The 20,710-nt window shown below is 43.6% G+C and overlaps 1 protein-coding gene across 1 annotated transcript in view; it reads left to right on the forward strand.

Moving 5' to 3' along the window:
• Nucleotides 1-20,710, forward strand: part of DNAJC5B (DnaJ heat shock protein family (Hsp40) member C5 beta) — a 371,842-nt gene that overhangs the window by 329,688 nt on the left and 21,444 nt on the right. The window contains exon 5 of the mRNA XM_077270587.1: nt 5,693-5,867. Coding sequence (XP_077126702.1) covers nt 5,693-5,867 — 175 coding nt within the window. The remainder of the gene's footprint in view (nt 1-5,692; nt 5,868-20,710) is intronic.

Here is a 20,710-nt window from a genome sequence, read left to right on the forward strand (position 1 = left end):
TGTGCTACAGTTTATGTTCATGATAAGTAGTGAAGCTCCTCCTCTACAGATAAGGGGAAAAAATTAAACACACAGGGAATGAAAGCCTACATTCATCTCAAAATTTCTGGAGTGAACAGGAAAGCAGGATTAAAGCGGGTAAGTACTTCCTAAAGCATATGTAAACTTTCAATAAACTGTGCATAAATCAATAGTCCAGTATATGTTGTCTCTATATGCTTTATGTTTTAGTTTGTTTTTCCTCTTAGCTCATGTTTGGAGAAATTAGCTACTCTGATGACTTATATACACTATGCAGAGTATAAGGAGAAAAATGTTTTCTAACATCTTAAATTCGGAAATACACTAACAGGATCGATAAGGACACATATATTTGTGTGTGTGTTCTGGAATGTGATTCGGCACAAACATGCTCCCTCCCTCCTCCCCTATTCATAGACTGTGAAGAAATATGATGTGAAGCATTTAGTGAGCTGCACCCTGCCGAGACAAGCCTTGACATTGAAAGTTCAGAGTAAAGCTATTTAACAACACATTTTACAAACTTTATACTTATCATCTGTCCTATTGATTTTTTGCAAGAATTACAATATACTTTATTTTTTTACAGGACAAAATTATTTTGAGAGCAAATTTACATAATTACAAAATGTCTAAGAAGCATCTTATGAAGTCCTCTTTATTTGAGCATTTCACAGTGACTCAAGAAAATAAACATTTTGTTTGTCTATGTATAAGTGACCCAGATGAAAACAAATGCTGTGATGCCAAAATCAGTGCATACTCAGGCAGTGGTAAAAATGCTCCTTCAAGAGCTTCCAATCTAAAAAGACATTTACAACGCTGTTATCCAGAAGTTTACAAAGCTGTGACTGAAAAAGTAGCAAGAAACCAGAGACCAGCACTTTCCGCCAGGCAAAGGAGGAGGAAAGAGCATCTCAAAAATCAGTTACAAGATATTTTGTAAGTGACAAAGTTACTGTAACAATGACAGCAGATGTGTTTAAAAGACAGCTCATCAAACTTGTTGTGAAGGACTGTGTACCATTATCATTATTTGCACGACCAGCTTTTACCACTCTTAATGGAGAAATGGCTCGCAAACTTGGTGTTTCTCTGGAAAGAGAAAGTAATAGAAAATTAGTGATTGAAGAAGCTCTTAACCAAAAGGAAGATCTTAAAAAGACTTTGAAGAGACACTTTGTATTTCTTAAAATGGGTGCCTGCACATGTCACATAGTGAACTATTTTGCTATCAATGTTCGATATGTTTGTGACAACAAAAAAATTGTTACTAAGACTCTGGTAGTAAAAGATACTAAAGCTAATCACAGTAGCCAGTTTCTCCAGACCTTAGTGGAAAAAGTTCTGCAAGATTATAAACTCAAAACAGAACAGGTTCTTGCTATTGTAAGTGATAATGCTTCAAACATGAGAAGTACAATTAAACTGATGAATGAGAATAAAGAAGGTGAACAGCAGCCAGAAGAACATTTCACATTCAGTATTTTGGAAATGGAAGGCCACAGTCCTGTTCCCATAATGGAGGAACAAACAAATATTTCTACAGAAGAACAGCAAAATGATTCTTTACAATTAGATGATCTTGTTGAAGCTGCTTCACACATATTTCCTATTCATCACATGCGCTGTGTTGTGCACATGCTGCAGCTGGCAATAAGAGATCGTCTGCAAGAAGGGACATGCTGGAACTCTGATTAGCAAAGTGAGGAAATTGGCTATTGCTACAGAACACCTAAAAATGATTCCATCTTGAAAAGATGTGCTGGAAAAGCGACAATTGTGGATCAAGCCACTCGGTGGGGCAGCATCTATTTAATGATTGAGCGATTGCTTGAGCTGAAACCCTTCCTTGTAGATATGGCCAACCCTCAGGTAACACTACATGAAGGTCAATGGACACAGGTGGCTGAATTGAAGTGGAGCACCCCCAAGTATAGGGCAATTGGGTACTCGGTACCGGGTCTATCTCTCTCGGTTCTGTGGATGTCACGGTGGCCCGACCCGGTCCGTGGCCCTTCTGAGGGGCATCCAATTAAAGGTGAAGTTTGTCTGGTGTTCGTGATGCCTCCTGTGGTATTCGGTCAAGGTGACCAATGCTGCTAGGGGTCCGCTGGGGTGATGGAATGGCAGCTAGATGGTATACCTTCCCACAGGTGAAGTATGTCCCCAGGGCTTCCCAGATGTGTAGGTGGTGATGGTGGACATTGTAAGGCGCAATGAATAACGAGGACACAAAGGTTGCAGTCTCTTTACCTTTTACTGAAGACTTCAGGGTCCACAATCCAGAGTACCGTTCACAGGGCAGGCAGAGTCCGGCCGGTCCGAAGGCACATCCAGAGTTTTCTTATCCAGGTGGAAATCAGTAGCCTTCCTACTAGTGCCTGTGTGTTGTAGTACCTCCCTGCTGAGCACCACGGGATAGTCCTCACAACTTTCATGGATGTTTCTGATGTTCTCTCTCTTTCTGTCCCCCAGATGGTATGGATAGGACAACCCATATGACGGTAGGCCTGGAGCTTATTTATAGGGACCCTAGTGATGCCCCTCTCCCACAATTTGCCTCCGTGTCTTCTTAAGTATTAAGGTCGGGCAGCCAACTTGGAATTGACTGTCCTGCCGGTCTCTGAAGTAATACGTAGAGTCAATTACTCCCTCGGTGTTCCAGCCACCGGCTACGCACCTCAGAAGGAGGCTGACGATCTTGGGGCAGAACTCCTCCCGGTATTATCTCCTTGTGCTGTGACTTCGTTTCTCACTCTCCAAAATACAATTCTCTTCATGTCCTTTCTTAGGATGCTGCTGCAATGGGTGCAGGCGCAGCTCCGTAACGTTCTATCTCGTGCTTGGCCTCTGTCAGGGTCCCACCCCTGACAGGGACCCTCTGTCTGCAGCTCAAATGTTCCTCCTTCTCCCCCTGTCTGCCTGACAGGTCCTCTCTGTGTCAAACCCAGATAGCTTCTGACTAACTTCCTATCCAACCCACCAGTTTTACCCGTGTGTGAGGAGTGCTCTAATAGATAGAAACAAGGCTCCCCCTGGTGGACTGGAGTGTGAAGTGTAGTGTGTGCCTTGTGATACCTGGTCAGGTGATCTCCTTTAGTACCATCAGACGTAATATCACTCCCCCTGGAGGAAGAGTGACATTACTGCAGCAACCAGGACTCTGGGGCGTTCCCCCCCCCCCCCCCCCCCCCGTTAAATCCAGTACTCCGGGACTGGGAAAAGAAGAACAACAATACATGTTAGCAAAAGACATACAACATTTTTGAAATGCTGTAAACAAGTTAATTTAACAGTGCTTCCCTTTATGGGAGGTGAGGACACTTGAACGTTACAAACAAGAACATATTTACATTGTGCAAAAAGCAAATTGGAAACAGTCATTATCTATCTATAAAACCAATTACCCGTACAGGTATTCTACCTACTAAGTGCTATAACAATAATTTTACATTTTTCTTTCTCTGCGTACAAAGTCTATGTCTGATGGTACTAACTCCTTTAGTACCATCAGACGTAATATCACTCCCCCTGGTGGAAGAATGACATTACTGCAGCAACCAGGACTCTGGGGTGCTGCACTAGGAATTGCTTCATCACCCTTTTACAGTGACTAAAAAGTTACAAGCTGAGGATTTAACCATTGCATTTTTATAAAGGAGTGGAAGAACTTGTTGTTTTGCCTGTCCCAAAGAGGAGGTTTAATCGCAGATGGCATTGCTGCTTCAATGAAACTGAAGGAGACACTGCTATTAGAAAATAAAATTCTTCTGGCAGCTGTTTATGTGGACCCGAGTCATCATATATTGCTGAATGATCAACAGCTTACTAAGGAAAAGAAGCTTTGATTGAGGTAGCAGTTAGGATGAGTGGGCTGCAGGATGGCCGAGAGCAAGAGGACTTGGGTCCTGCCAGTGCTGCTGCCGTTCCTTCATCCTCATCAGATGAGGAGTTTGATTTCGACAAGTATTTGGACAACATGGAGCAGGCAAAGTGTTGCTACAGGGAAAAAGATTCCACTCCCATAGAAAACAGGTTGACCATATTTCAGAAAAAATTTTCACTTGCTCTCAAAGAAGTATAAGAGTTCAATCGTTCATCAAAACTGACTGTGCACGAGGCAATTCCTTTATACCCTGAAATTGTTAGAGATGTTGCCCATGTGGTTTCTGCTTTGCCACCAGCCCAAATTAGTGTAGAGAAGTTGTTCTCTAGCCTTAAAATAATTAGGTCAGATTTGAGGTCATCTATAAAGGAGGATCTGATGGAGGCGATACTATTTCTCAGAACAAATTCATAGACTGCACAAATGCTATTCAGTATGTTTTTGTTGAAAACTGTTCTTTTCCACTTACTGCAGAGTGAATAATAAATTGTAAATATGCAAAAATAATTTTGTTCTAAAGTTGTATTCCAATAAATATATTTTATGTTCTATCTAAATGGCTTGATTATTGTATCATATTAAAGATTAAAAGCCTGATGCTAACATCTTTCTACAGTAAACTTATCACTTAAACTTAAACATGAGCCATGTATGAGGGAGTCGGAGTCGTGGAATCGGAGTTGTGTCATGGGAATTGAGGAGTTGCAGTCGGAGTTGAAGTCAGAGGTTTGGCTTACTGACTCCACAGCCCTGATGATATAAAAAAGAGCAAGAATCCATCTTCCTATGTACTGTGTATGAAAAACATCAAAGTAGCTCATCTCCACCTTCCAGCTCAGAGAGCACAGTAGAGACTGCAGAGGGGGAAACTGATGAAAAACACAAGTCAATTAATGGGCATAAATTGTGTTTATCTTCATGTACACACATGAGTGCTTCTTCTAAAAAGTTACCTGTCATGGTGGGATGGATTTTACACTCTTGATTAAAATAGTGTCAAGTACTAAGTAGCCTATGTTATTTACTTATATTATTGCTATTTATTTATTCACTTACTTTAGAGTATTTGCTCATTTTGTTTTTATTTGTTTATTTTTACACTTTAAAGGTGAAACCTAATTTTTAGTTTAACAATTTCTCAATTCTTCTGTATTTAAAAGGTATATCAAGGACTTTATGAAAAACAAAAATGTGACTAACAGGCAGGTAGTAGCTACCTACCTGCGTGTTGTGCATAGCGCCGTTCTTCCCCAGCACAGAGCAGTCAAAAACTGCTCTTGCTGGGAATCAGCTGCCTCTGCTGACATCACGTCTACAGAGCGGAGGCTTCATTTCTGCTCTGACAGGATGGGACTTCTGACTTCATTCTGATTGACAGCCAGATTCCTACTGACTAACTTGGGGAGTTGGCTGTGAATCAGAATGATGTCTGAAGTCACACCCCATCGCGACAGCTGAATCACTGACAAGAGCGGTCTGTGACCACTACGTGTCGGGGAAGAAAGGCTCCATGCACAACAGGCAGGTAGGTAGCAGTTTCCTGCCTGTTAGTGCCTAGGCAAATTTTTGTTTTCGTTAAGTCCTGGATATACCCTTTAAGGCTTCAAGCACATGGTCATATTATACCTTCATACTGTAAAACCTTCTAATTTTACTGTGACAAGATGGCTATAACTCCGACAAGCAGCTGCAGGCAGGCAATGTCTTGCAGCCTTCGGCATGTGTCGCTAATGCACAGTCCAATTACCTCTGATCGGATATTTTATCTGTCTTTGTTTCTAGAGTTTGTTTGCCATTTGTGGACTTCTGACCGGATGCTACTTTTGCTGCTGTCTTTGCTGTTGCTGCAACTGTTGCTTTGGAAAATGCAAACCAAAATCAGCAACAGGAGAAGATTATGAGTACTACGTGTCTCCTGAGGATCTGGAAGAACAGATTAAAACAGACATGGAATCAGGTGATGTAATGAATATGAAATACATGGGCAGCATATGACATTACACTCTGAAGATTTATATGCTGATGTGTTTTGGACTTAAAATACATTTACAATTCCTCCTTTAATTATTAGGGAAGCTGCAGCGAGGGGTTTCTACAATCACTTATATTTTACCCTATTAAATTCAGCTAATCGTCAGGGTTTCATTATGATGGGACCCCCAAAATTAGCTAATTATTAAACACTCTATAAAAAGTAAGATAGATGTCCTATCAGTTAGTATCTGTATGTGGTATAGATGACCTTTTAACAGGCTCTTTCAATGAAATTTTCCAAGCTAGCCATTGGTGGCAAGAATAGTGACAAAAGGAAGCTTAGTATTAGAATGACAAGAGTTTGTAATGTTCCTTAGGGGATGTGCTCACGATCCAGCACTACCAGCATTTTGGACACAGCGTATGTTTCCTGTGTCTAAAGCGCTCCCTCATATGGAACGCAGGTAAATCCGCATGTGATCACTGAACCTTGTGGATTTGCCGCATTCAATACATTCTATTGGTGAAATTTCTGTTGCGGAAACTAGCGTCTCCGCAAGAGAAATTGGCATGATGCAGTGTGGAAAGACGCACCGAATATCAGTTTCCACGGATGATCCTCCGGCGCCTATGCACACATAGTGGACATGGGATTTCTAGAAATCCCATCCACTATGCTGTAACATCTGGCTGCTGCGGGTCTGATGCTGCATAAATACGCAGCGTCAAACCCACAGCAATTGACATTGTCACTTGATTCATGCTGTCCAAACCACAGACAGCATGTGTCAGATCATGGCTGGGTGATCCATAGCAAAGAGACTCCAGAAGGAAAAGGAAATCCAGTGAAGAGTGGAGGCTGCTAAACATATTCTGTCCAGCACTGTATTACACTTATGAAACAAGATCAACGTATTTCGACTTGCGTCTTATTCATGATCTAGCAAAGAGATCTGTCAATCACCTGCAGCAACGCAGGGAGAAGCCAATCAGGGGCATCACCTAACTAGTCTCATCTCTGCTTTTGGTCTCCATCCAGGTCTTATATAACCATATTTTCTCTGAAATGCCGTAACATTCCAGAGAATAATATGCCTTACTGCAAATGTGCAGCCAGGCTCTGATTAATGCAGACTGTGGTTTTGGCAGCATGAATCACATGACAGATTCCCTTTAAACTGTAGTGTGAAGTAAGAAGTATCCATCAATGGAAGTAAGTATGACTGCAGAATTTACATGTTTTATTTGTTGCAGACAAAAAAAAACTAAAAGGGGGCCCTCAAACCTATACATTAATTAAACATTAATTAATATGCAGATACACAAATACGCTGTGAACTATATACAAATATATATTGTAGGGATTCATGCTTTCAGGTAGGCATTAGGTAGCGTAAACACAGGCAATGCCGTTTGGTCCAACCTTGTGCACTTGTATTGCTTTCATTAAATTCCAAGAGATTCATAACCATGACAGTATCCCCTGGGCACAAAGGTATAACAGCAAATAAACAGTCCATTCAGCAGGCGCACATAATTACGCTTGTGCGTAAGCTTCACCACCTCCCCGCTCCCTCTAACCAACCACCATCTGCTCACCTTCTCATCCCTGTCCTCTTCACCGGTCATCCATGTCCAGCAACATGCGCACCCCCACAGAAACCTTGCACACCTAGACACCCACACACTCTCTGACTCCATCCTACCACTGGCATCCATATCCTCACTCCACGACACAGACACTGCCACTGCTTTCTACAATGCCACTCTCCCATCAGCTATTGACACGGTTGCCCCTCTCCTCCATGGCAGAGTGCGATGTATCAATAGACAACCTTGGCACAATAACACCACTAAAAAGCTCCGGCAAGTGTCCAGGGTTGCGGAGCGGCGTTGGAAGAAAACACACTCGCATGATGACTTCACTGTATTCAAACAAGCAACCCTCGCTTTTAAATCTGCTCTCACCTCTGCTAAACAGGCCTACTTCACAACCCTCGCATCTTCCCTATCCTACAACCCTGTTGTGAATTAGACTTTTTGGCTCCCTCTTGTGGTTACTAGTGATATTACTCTGGGAGTTTCTTCCCTCAGTTTGCACCCACCTGGGCCGTTAGTCCAGGGGTGTTGCTATATAAACTTCCTGGATCCTTAGTCCAGTGCCTGGCAACGTTGTAATCAGATCCTTTCTGTTTGCTCCTATCTGCTGGTCCCGGTTCATGCTAAATTAAGCTAAGTCCTGCTTCTTTGTTTTTTGGGTTATTTGCTTGCTCTCATTTTTGTCCAGCTTGTACTAAATGTGATTCCTGACCTTGCTGGAAGCTCTAGGGGGCTGGTGTTCTCCCCCCGGGCCGTTAGACGGTTCGGGGGTTCTTGAATTTCCAGCGTGGATATTTTTGATAGGGTTTTTGCTGACCATATAAGTTATCTTACTATATTCTGCTATTAGCTAGTGGGCCTCTCTTTGCTAAATACCTATAGGGCTCATTCTTACGTTTGTCTTTTCCTCTTACCTCACCGTTATTATTTGTTGGGGGCTTGTATCCAACTTTTGGGGTCTTTTCTCTGGAGGCAAGAAAGGTCTTTCTTTTCCCTTCTAGGGTTAGTTAGTTCTCCGGCTGGCGCGAGACGTCTAGAATCAACGTAGGCACGTTCCCCGGCTGCTGTTATTTGTGGTGCTAGGATTAGATATATGGTCAGCCCAGTTACCACTGCCCTATGAGCTGGTTTTTGTGTTTGCAGACTTAGTAAATATTTCTGAGACCCTCTGCCATTGGGGTCATAACACAACCCCAAACAGTTATTCAAAACCTTTAACTCCCTCCTCCGCCCCCCACTACCCCTCCAACCTTTCTCATCTCTGCTGAGGACTTTGCCACACACTTTAAAAATAAGATCGACGAGACAAGGCAAGTCTTCATTGTTCAACCACCACAACCACTTTGTATACCAGACCAATGCCCAAACCCCATAACCTCCCTATCCAACATCACTGAAGGGGGGCTTAATTGTCTCCTCTCCAAATTGCACCTCACCACCTGTGCGCTCGACCCCATCCCATCCCACCTCTTCCCCAACCTCACCACCACACTTATCCCATCCCTACCCCACCTCTTCAGCCTGTCACTAACTTCTGGCACCTTCCCTTCTGCTTTCAAACATGCCACAATCACGCCTATCCTTCAAAAGCCAACCATCGATCCAACTGCTATGTCCAGCTATCGCCAAATATCGCTGCTCCCATTCGCTTCCAAACTCCTGGAGCAGCACGTCCACGCTGAACTTTCCTCCCAGCTCTCATCTAACTTGCTCTTTGACAATCTACAATCTGGTTTCCGCCCCCATCACTCAACTGAGACAGCCCTGACCAAAATCACTAACGACCTACTTACCGCCAAAGCTAATGGACAATACTCTGTACTTCTCCTTCTAGACCTGTCCTCTGCTTTTGACACAGTTGACCACTGCCTCCTACTACAGATCCTCTCTTACTTTGGCATCAAAGACCTCACCCTATCCTGGATCTCCTCGTACCTTTCCAACCGCACATTCAGTGTCTCCCACTCCCACACTACCGCCTCATCCCACCCTCTCTCTGTTGGAGTCCCCCAAGGCTCTGTTCTAGGACCCCTACTCTTCTCAATCTATACACTTGGCTTGGGACAACTCATAAAGACAAATGGATTCCAGTACCACCTCTATGCTGATGACATTCAGATCTACCTCTCTGGCCCAGACGTCACCGCTCTGCTGTCCAGAATCCCAGAGTGCCTATCAGCCATATCCTCCTTCTTCTCCTCTCGCTTCCTCAAACTCAATGTGGACAAATCTGAATGCATCATCTTTCCTCCATCCCATAGATCTTCCTTACCTGACCTATCTATCGCAATCAATGACATCATGCTTTCCCCCGTCCCGGAAGTCCGCTGCCTCGGAGTAACCTTCGACTCTGCCCTGTCCTTCAAACCACACATCCAAGCTCTTTCCACCTCCTGTCACCTCCAGCTCAAAAATATCTCCAGAATCCGTCCTTTCCTCAACCGTCAATCTACTAAAATGCTTGTGCATGCCCTCATCATCTCCCGCCTTGACTACTGCAATGTCCTTTTCTGCGACCTCCCTGCTAGCACCCTTGCACCTCTCCAGTCCATCCTTAACTCTGCTACCCAACTAATTCATCTCTCTCCTCGCTACTCCTCCGCTTCCCCCCGTGCAAATCGCTTCACTGGCTCCCATTCCCTCTGCGTATCCAGTTCAAATTAGTAATACTGACCTACAAAGCCATCCATAACCTGTCTCCTCCATATATCTCTGAACTAATCTCCCGATATCTTCCCTCACATAATCTCCCGTCCTCCCAAGACTTCCTTCTCTCCTCCCACACTTACAGTATTTGCTCCTCATCCAATCGCCTCCAAGACTTCTCCCGAATATCCCCCTTCCTCTGGAATTCTCTGCCCCAGCACGTCCGACTATCGACCACATTCGGATCCTTCAGACGGAACCTGAAAACCCATCTCTTCAGTGAAGCCTACAGCCTGCACTGACCCTGCTGCCTCCTCATCACTACCGAAGCTACTGCCTCACCAACACCGGAGCTCCTGCAACCTTCAACCTACTGTCTCCTTCCCCATAATCCTGTATAATGTAAGCCCGCAAGGGCAGGGTCCTCGCCCCTCTGTATCGGTCTGTATTTGTTAGCTTGTTTACTGTAAGTGATATCTGTAACTTGTATGTAACCCATTCTCATGTACAGCACCATGGAATCAATGGTGCTATATAAATAAATAATAATAATAATAAATAATAAGCCTCCTTGGTTTCATGAGAGCTGTAAGTCCCAGCCTAGCTGGAGGATATTTCAGCTCGAGCGGTTGGGGATCAGAAGATGCAGCAAAGACTGGACAGGTGGTGGTGAGTAGCAGATAATTCGGAGAGGAGAGTGGTGAGTATAACTATTTATTTATTTTTTATTTTTCACCTCTTAAATTTATTATGCTCTCAGGTATGGAAAGTCTCCACACCATAATACGGGACATTGAATTTGAGAATAACTTCTCTGAGAGTCGAATTTCCTGGAAAAATAATTTAGATGCATTAGCGCAATCTTTTTTTTTATATACCTTAATTTTTTTAGGAACTGACACAGATGAAAGAGGTCCCCTAGGCAAGAACAAGTTACCTCCATGAATGATGCTAGTATTATCATACATTTGTATATCTGGAAATACTAGATAAATATGGCTTCTAATGGTTTCAGGACCCAATAAATGCACACAATGTAGAGTTATCTGAACTTGAAACACTTATACTGACATTTTTTCTACCTCTTCATATTTAAAAAATAAATAATAAAAATACTAAATCAAGGAAACACTGCATAATAAACATATTTGCATAAGAAGCATAGGTTATACTAAAGGACCAAATTAATATATATTTACTCCTCAACACTGAAATTGCAACACCAAGAAGGAAAATTCATGGAATTATGGAAATCATCAGATGAATAGGCATGTTAATGATATGGAAAAGATATTAAAATTGAAACAAAAGTTTCAAAACATCTTGTTTTATTCAGTATCAAGTATGAACTCCTTGTTGCATAAATTCCTGCATTTACATGCCTAGGCTGCTATCAATTAGGTTATTAATGGTGGTCTGATCATTAAGATCCACTGCTGACAGCTTCCTACTGCTGACCAATGACCTTGGCTGAACAGGCTGCTCAAAGCAACAGGAGCAACATGCTGTGTGGTTTTGATATGTTGAAAAATGACTCCTTTTATAATGGCTTTCTTTGGAGAAGTGGTCAATCATCTCGCCGCCACCAAGCCAATCTAATGCTGAGCTGTTAGTTGACCTGGAATGAAAACTAGAGAAGTGCAGTTACCTTACATTCTGCCATACTGCACCAAAATTGCAACAGTAGGACCAGTGTGACTTTTTTGTGAAGGATTCAGGCCCAATGCTGTGAAAACACTGCTGGTTTGTGTAGACACTGTTTGATGTTTCAGGCTTGGTATGTGATGTCCAGTTTTACTTGCAGTACAGAATGGATGAATCCTAGGACCGGTAGCGTAACTATTTCTGGATATTGAATAAATCAAGATGTTCTCCATAATTCCACTTTTCCTTCTTGGTGTTGCAATTTCAGTGTTGAGGGATACATACAGTTGTGCTCAAAAGTTTACATAACCCGGCAACATTTTTGCTTTCTTGGCCTTTTTTCAGAGAATATGAATGATAACACCAAAACTTTTTCTCCAGTAATGGTTAGTGGTTGGGTGAAGCCATTTATTGTCAAACTACAGTGTTTTCTCTTTTTAAATCATAATGACAACCTAAAACATCCAAATGACTCTGATCAAAAGTTCACATACCCCATTTCTTAATACTGTGCATTGCCCCCTCTAACATTCAATGACAGCTTGAAGTCTTTTGTGGTAGTTGTGGATGAGGTTTTTTATTTTCTCAGATGGTAAATCTGCCCACTCTTCTTGGCAAAAAGCCTCCAGTTCCTGTAAATTCCTGTGCTGTCTAGCATGAACTGCGCTCTTGAGATCTCCCCAGAGTGGCTCAATGATATTGAGATCAGGAGACTGAGATGGCAACTCCAGAACCTTCACTTTTATTCTGCTGTAGCGAATGACAGGTCGACTTGGCCTTGTGTTTTAGATCGTTGTCATGTTGGAGTGTCCAAGTACGTCCCATGCGCAGCTTCCAGGCTGATGAATGCAAATTTGCCTCCAGTATTTGCTGATAACATGCTGCATTCATCTTTCCTTCAACTTTGACCTCGTTTCCTGTGCCTTTGTAGCTCATACCTTCCCAAAACATTAGCGATCCACCGCCGTGCTTTACAGTAGTTCCTTTCATCACAGGCCTTGTTGACCTCTCTCCAAATGTAACGTTTATGGCTGTGGCCAAAAAGTTTAATTTTGGTCTCATCACTCGAAATGACCTTGTTCCAGAAGTTTAGAGGCTTGTCTCTGTGCTGTTTTGCATATTGTAGGTGAGATACTTTGTGGCATTTGTGCAGTAATGGCTTTCTTCTGGCGACTCGACCTTGCAGCCCATTTTTTTTCAAGTGCCTCCTTATTGTGCATCTTGAAACAGGCACACCTCTGGTTTTCAGAGTCCCGTATTTCAGCTAATGTTATTTGTGGGGGTTTTTTGCATCCCGAACAATTTTCCTGGCAGTTGTGGACAACATTTTTGTTGGTCTACCTGACGATGGCTTTGTTTTTACAGAGCCCCTGTTTTAAGTTTAAGTATGTAAACTCTTGAGCATAACTGTATATATCTCTCAACACTGAAATTGCTCTCGACACTGTTTATATAAATAAATATATATATGCTAGATGGTGGCCCAATTCTAACGCATCGGGTATTCTAGAATATGTATGTAGTTTATTTATGAAGTTTTCAGAATAATTCAATTTATACACAGGATTCGGCCGGCCGGGCGCGACCAATTAGCGAAGCGTGGTTCAAATTCCATGCCAATTCGTGGCCAGACTGCGCCTGTCACTGATTGGTCACACCCGGCCGCAAACAATAAGTGAAGCCAGGGCCTGCTCCAGGTTTTTGAGGGCCCTGGGCGAAAGAGTCTCAGTGGGGCCCAACTCTTTAACACATGCCACGATTCATGATGCACAGATACAGCAGAGAAATATAGCACAGCCAAGTAGCATACAGCCCACGTAGTATATAACACAGCTCACGTAATATATAACACAGCCCACATAGTATATAACACAGCCCACGTAGTATATAGCACAGCCCACGTAGTATATTGCCCAGCCACGTAGTATATAGCACAGCCCCCATAGTATATAGCACAGCCCATGCAGTGTATAACACAGCCCATGTAGTATACAGCACAGCCCACATAGTATATTGCCCAGCCATGTATATAGCACAGCCCCCATAGTATATAGCACAGACACATAGTATATTGCCCAGCCACGTAATATATTGCACAGCCACGTAATATATTGCACAGCCAAGTAGTATATAGCACAGCCACATAGTATATAGCACAGAGATGTAGAATATTACAGCCCATGCAGTATATAACACAGGCCACATAGTATAGAGCACAGGAATGTAGTATATTGCCGAGCCACGTAATATATACCCCAGCCACATAGTATATAGCACAGAGACATAGTATATAACACAGCCCATGCAATATATAACACAGCCCATGCAGTATATAACACAGCCCATGTAGTATATTGCCCAGCCACGTAATATATTGCAGAGCCATGTAATATATTGCACAGCCACTTAATATATTGCACAGTCACTTAATATATTGCCCAGCCACGTAGTATATAGCACAGCCACGTAGTATATAGCACAGAGACCTAGTATATAACACAGCCCATGCAGTATATAACACAGGCATGTAGTATAGAGCACAGAGATGTAGTATTTTGCCTAGCCACATAATATATACAACAGCCACGTAGTATATAGCACAGTGATGTAGTATATAACACAGCCCACGCAGTATATAACACAGCCCATGCAGTATATAGCACAGCCCACGTAGTATATTGCCCAGCCACGTAATATATTGCAAAGCCACATAATATATTGCACAGCCACGTAGTATATAGCACAGCCACGTAGTATATAACACAGCCCATGCAGTATATAACACAGGCCACGTAGTATAGAGCACAGTGATGTAGTATATTGCCCAGCCACGTAATATATACCACAGCCACATAGTATATAGCACAGAGACGTAGTATATAACACAGTCCATGCAGTATCTAACACAGCCCACGTAGTATATAGCAATGTGGGAACCATATCCCTGTTAAAAAAAAGAATTAAAATAAAAAAATAGATATATACTCACCTTCCGTCGGCCCCCGGATCCATCCCAGGCATTTACCGATGCTCCTCGCGATGCTCCGGTCCCAAGAATGCATTGCGGTCTCGCGAGATGATGACGTAGCGGTCTCCGGGGCGTCACGAGGAGCAGCGGGAAAGGCGACGGAAGGTGATAAAATAATGATTTTTTATTTTGTTTATTTTTAACATTAGATCTTTTTACTATTGATGCTGCATAGGCAGCATCAATAGTAAAAAGTTGGTCACACAGGGTTAATAGCAGCACTAACGGACTGCGGTGTAATGCAGCTATTAACCCTGTGTGAGCTGTCATGATCTCCATGGCCAGAGAACTAGCATAAGCCTCAATAGGAACAAGCTCTTGGAAGATGTAACTGTACTGACCATGAACTAAACCTACCGCATCATCTAGAAGTAGCCAGGTAGCATGTCCTACTTTTTATCCCTATATGCCCAGCGCCGGCCGGAGAACTAAATAATGCTAGCAGAGGGAAATATAAGACCTGACTCACCTCTAGAGAAATGCCCAAAAGGAGACAGAGGCCCCCCACATATATTGGCGGTGATATGAGATGAAACAACAAACGCAGCAGGAAAATAGTTTTAGCAAATTTGAGGTCCGCTTTCTAGATAGCAGAAGACAGAAAGCATACTTTCATGGTCAGTAGAAAACCCTAACAAAACACATCCAGAAATTACTTTAGGACTCTGGCATTAACTCATAATACCAGAGTGGCAATTCCTGATCAACAAGAGCTTTCCAGACACAGTAACGAAACTGCAGCTGTGAACTGGAACCAAAATACAAAAACAAAACATGGACGAATGTCCAACTTATCTAGTAGATGTCTGGGAGCAGGAACAAGCACAGAGAGGCTTCTGATAACATTGTTGACCGGCAAGCATCTAACAGAGAAGCCAGGTTATATAGCGACACCCAGATCTAATCAGAACAGGTGAACAGGGAAGATGATGTCACAAGTTCAATTCCACCAGTAGCCACCGGGGGAGCCCAGAATCCAAATTCACAACAGTACCCCCCCCTCAAGGAGGGGGCACCGAACCCTCACCAGAACCACCAGGGCGATCAGGATGGGCCCTATGAAAGGCACGAACCAGATCAGAGGCATGAACATCAGATGCAGTGACCCAAGAATTATCCTCCTGGCCGTATCCCTTCCACTTGACCAGATACTGGAGTCTCCGTCTGGAAACACGGGAGTCTAGGATTTTTTTCCACAACGTACTCCAACTCACCCTCAACCAACACCGGAGCAGGAGGCTCAACGGAAGGCACAACCGGTGCCTCATACCTGCGCAACAACGACCGATGAAAAACGTTATGAATAGAAAAGGATGCAGGGAGGTCCAAACGGAAGGAAACAGGGTTAAGAATCTCCAATATTTTATACGGACCGATGAACCGAGGCTTAAACTTAGGAGATGAGACCCTCATAGGGACAAAACGAGAAGACAACCACACCAAATCTCCAACACAAAGCCGAGGACCAACACGACGGTGACGGTTGGCAAAAAGCTGAGTCTTCTCCTGGGACAACTTTAAATTGTCCATCACCTGCCCCCAGATATGATGCAATCTCTCCACCACCGCATCCACTCCAGGACAATCCGAGGATTCCATCTGACCGGAGGAAAATCGAGGGTGGAACCCCGAATTACAGAAAAACGGGGACACCAAAGTGGCAGAGCTGGCCCGATTATTGAGGGCGAACTCCGCCAATGGCAAAAAAGCAACCCAATCATCCTGGTCAGCAGACACAAAACACCTCAGATATGTCTCCAGGGTCTGATTAGTCCGCTCGGTCTGGCCATTAGTCTGAGGGTGAAAAGCAGACGAAAAAGACAAATCTATGCCCATCCTGGCACAGAATGCCCGCCAAAATCTAGACACAAATTGGGTTCCTCTGTCAGAAACGATATTCTCAGGAATACCATGCAAACGAACAACATTTTGAAAAAACAGGGGCACCAACTCGGAAGAAGAAGGCAATTTGGGCAGGGGAACCAAATGGACCATCTTAGAAAAACGGTCACACACCACCCAGATGACAGACATCTTCTGAGAAACAGGCAGATCTGAAATAAAATCCATCGAGATGTGTGTCCAAGGCCTCTTAGGAATAGGCAAGGGCAACAATAATCCACTAGCCCGAGAACAACAAGGCTTGGCCCGAGCACAAACGTCACAAGACTGCACAAAGCCTCGCACATCTCGTGACAGGGAAGGCCACCAGAAGGATCTTGCCACCAAATCCCTGGTACCAAAAATTCCAGGATGACCTGCCAATGCAGAAGAATGTACCTCAGAGATGACTCTACTGGTCCAATCATCAGGAACAAACAACCTATCAGGCGGACAACGATCCGGTCTATCCGCCTGAAACTCCTGCAAGGCCCGCCGCAGGTCTGGAGAAACGGCTGACAAGATAACTCCCTCCTTAAGAATACCTGTGGGGTCAGAGTTGCCGGGTGAATCAGGCTCAAAACTCCTAGAAAGGGCATCCGCCTTAACATTCTTAGAACCCGGTAGGTACGATACCACAAAATTAAACCGAGAGAAAAATAATGACCAGCGCGCCTGTCTAGGATTCAGGCGCCTGGCGGTCTCAAGATAGATCAAATTTTTGTGGTCAGTCAATACCACCACCTGATGTCTGGCCCCCTCGAGCCAATGGCGCCACTCCTCAAACGCCCACTTCATGGCCAAAAGCTCCCGATTCCCAACATCATAATTCCGCTCAGCGGGCGAAAATTTACGGGAAAAGAAGGCACAAGGCCTCATCACGGCGCAGTCAGAACTTTTCTGCGACAACACTGCCCCAGCCCCGATCTCAGAAGCGTCGACCTCAACCTGAAAAGGAAGAGTCACATCAGGCTGACGCAACACAGGGGCAGAAGAAAAACGGCACTTAAGCTCCTGAAAGGCCTCCACAGCATCAGGGGACCAATTAGCAACATCAGCACCCTGTCTAGTCAAATCGGTCAATGGCTTAACGACATCCGAAAAACCAGAAATAAATCGACGATAAAAGTTGGCAAAGCCCAAAAATTTCTGAAGACTTTTAAGAGAAGAGGGCTGCGTCCAATCACAAATAGCTTGAACCTTGACAGGATCCATCTCAATGGAAGAGGGAGAAAAAATATATCCCAAAAAGGAAATTCTCTGAACCCCAAAAACGCACTTAGAACCCTTGACACACAGAGAATTAGACCGCAAAACCTGAAAAACCCTCTTAACTTGCCGGACATGAGAGTCCCAATCATCCGAAAAAATCAGAATATCATCCAGATACACTATCATAAATTTATCCAAAAAATCGCGGAAAATATCATGCATAAAGGACTGGAAGACTGAAGGGGCATTAGAAAGACCAAAAGGCATCACCAAATACTCAAAGTGGCCCTCGGGCGTATTAAATGCGGTTTTCCACTCATCCCCCTGCCTGATCCGCACCAAATTATACGCCCCACGGAGATCAATCTTAGAGAACCACTTGGCCCCCTTTATGCGAGCAAACAAATCAGTCAGCAACGGCAATGGGTATTGATATTTAACCGTGATTTTATTCAAAAGCCGATAATCAATACATGGTCTCAAAGAGCCGTCTTTTTTTGACACAAAGAAAAAACCGGCTCCTAAGGGAGATGACGATGGACGAATATGTCCCTTTTCCAAGGACTCCTTTATATATTCTCGCATAGCAGTATGTTCAGGCACAGACAGATTAAATAAACGACCCTTTGGGTATTTACTACCCGGAATTAAATCTATAGCACAATCGCACTCACGGTGCGGAGGTAGCGAACCCAGCTTGGGTTCTTCAAAGACGTCACGATAATCAGACAGGAACTCAGGGATTTCAGAGGGAATAGATGATGAAATGGACACCAAAGGTACGTCCCCATGAGTCCCCTTACATCCCCAGCTCAACACAGACATAGCTCTCCAGTCAAGGACTGGGTTGTGAGACTGCAGCCATGGCAATCCTAGCACCAAATCATCATGTAGATTATACAGCACCAGAAAACGAATAGTCTCCTGGTGATCCGGATTAATACACATAGTCACTTGTGTCCAGTATTGTGGTTTATTATTAGCCAATGGGGTGGAGTCAATCCCCTTCAGAGGAATAAGAGTCTCCAAAGGCTCTAAATCATACCCACAACGATTGGCAAAGGACCAATCCATAAGACTCAAAGCGGCGCCAGAGTCGATATAGGCGTCCGTAGTAACAGATGACAAAGAGCAAATCAGGGTCACAGACAAAATAAATTTAGACTGTAAAGTGCCAATGGGAACGGATTTATCAAGCTTTTTAGTACGCTTAGAGCATGCTGATATAACATGAGTAGAATCCCCACAATAGAAACACAACCCATTTTTCCGTCTAAAATTCTGCCGCTCGCTTCTGGACAGAATTCTATCACACTGCATGTTTTCTGGCGTCTTCTCAGTGGACACCGCCAGATGGTGCACTGGTTTGCGCTCCCGCAGACGCCTATCGATCTGAATGGCCATTGTCATGGACTCATTCAGACTTGCAGGCACAGGGAACCCCACCATAACATCCTTAATGGCATCAGAAAGACCCTCTCTGAAAGTAGCCGCCAAGGCACACTCATTCCACTGAGTAAGCACAGACCATTTACGGAATCTTTGGCAGTAAATTTCAGCTTCATCTTGCCCCTGCGATAGGGACATCAAAGTTTTTTCTGCCTGAAGTTCCAAATGAGGTTCCTCATAAAGCAAGCCCAAGGCCAGAAAAAACGCATCCACATTGCGCAACGCAGGATCCCCTGGTGCCAATGCAAAAGCCCAATCTTGAGGGTCGCCGCGGAGCAAGGAAATCACAATCCCAACCTGCTGTGCAGGGTCTCCAGCAGAACGAGATTTCAGGGACAAAAATAACTTACAATTATTTCTAAAATTCTGAAAGCTAGATCTATTCCCTGAGAAGAATTCCGGCAAAGGAATTCTCGGCTCTGATACCGGAGCATGAACAACAAAATCTTGCAAACTTTGCACTTTCGCGGCGAGACTATTCAAACCTGCAGTTACACTCTGTAGATCCATTATAGACAGGTGAACATAGAGCCATTCAAAGATTAGAAGGAGAGAGAAAAAAAAGAAAGACTGCAGCATAGACAGACTGGCAAGTGATCCAATTAAGAGCACACTAACTACTAGAGAAAAAAAAAAAAAAAAAAAAAAAAAAAAATTTTCAGCAGACTTCTTATTTCTCTCCTTTCTCAGCCAAGGATTTTAACCCTGATAGGTGGCCGGTCAAACTGTCATGATCTCCATGGCCAGAGAACTAGCATAAGCCTCAATAGGAACAAGCTCTTGGAAGATGTAACTGTACTGACCATGAACTAAACCTACCGCATCATCTAGAAGTAGCCAGGTAGCATGTCCTACTTTTTATCCCTATATGCCCAGCGCCGGCCGGAGAACTAAATAATGCTAGCAGAGGGAAATATAAGACCTGACTCACCTCTAGAGAAATGCCCAAAAGGAGACAGAGGCCCCCCACATATATTGGCGGTGATATGAGATGAAACAACAAACGCAGCAGGAAAATAGTTTTAGCAAATTTGAGGTCCGCTTTCTAGATAGCAGAAGACAGAAAGCATACTTTCATGGTCAGTAGAAAACCCTAACAAAACACATCCAGAAATTACTTTAGGACTCTGGCATTAACTCATAATACCAGAGTGGCAATTCCTGATCAACAAGAGCTTTCCAGACACAGTAACGAAACTGCAGCTGTGAACTGGAACCAAAATACAAAAACAAAACATGGACGAATGTCCAACTTATCTAGTAGATGTCTGGGAGCAGGAACAAGCACAGAGAGGCTTCTGATAACATTGTTGACCGGCAAGCATCTAACAGAGAAGCCAGGTTATATAGCGACACCCAGATCTAAT

This window comes from Ranitomeya variabilis, chromosome 6 (genome assembly GCF_051348905.1).
Source record: "Ranitomeya variabilis isolate aRanVar5 chromosome 6, aRanVar5.hap1, whole genome shotgun sequence".
NCBI classification, from domain to species: domain Eukaryota; kingdom Metazoa; phylum Chordata; class Amphibia; order Anura; family Dendrobatidae; genus Ranitomeya; species Ranitomeya variabilis.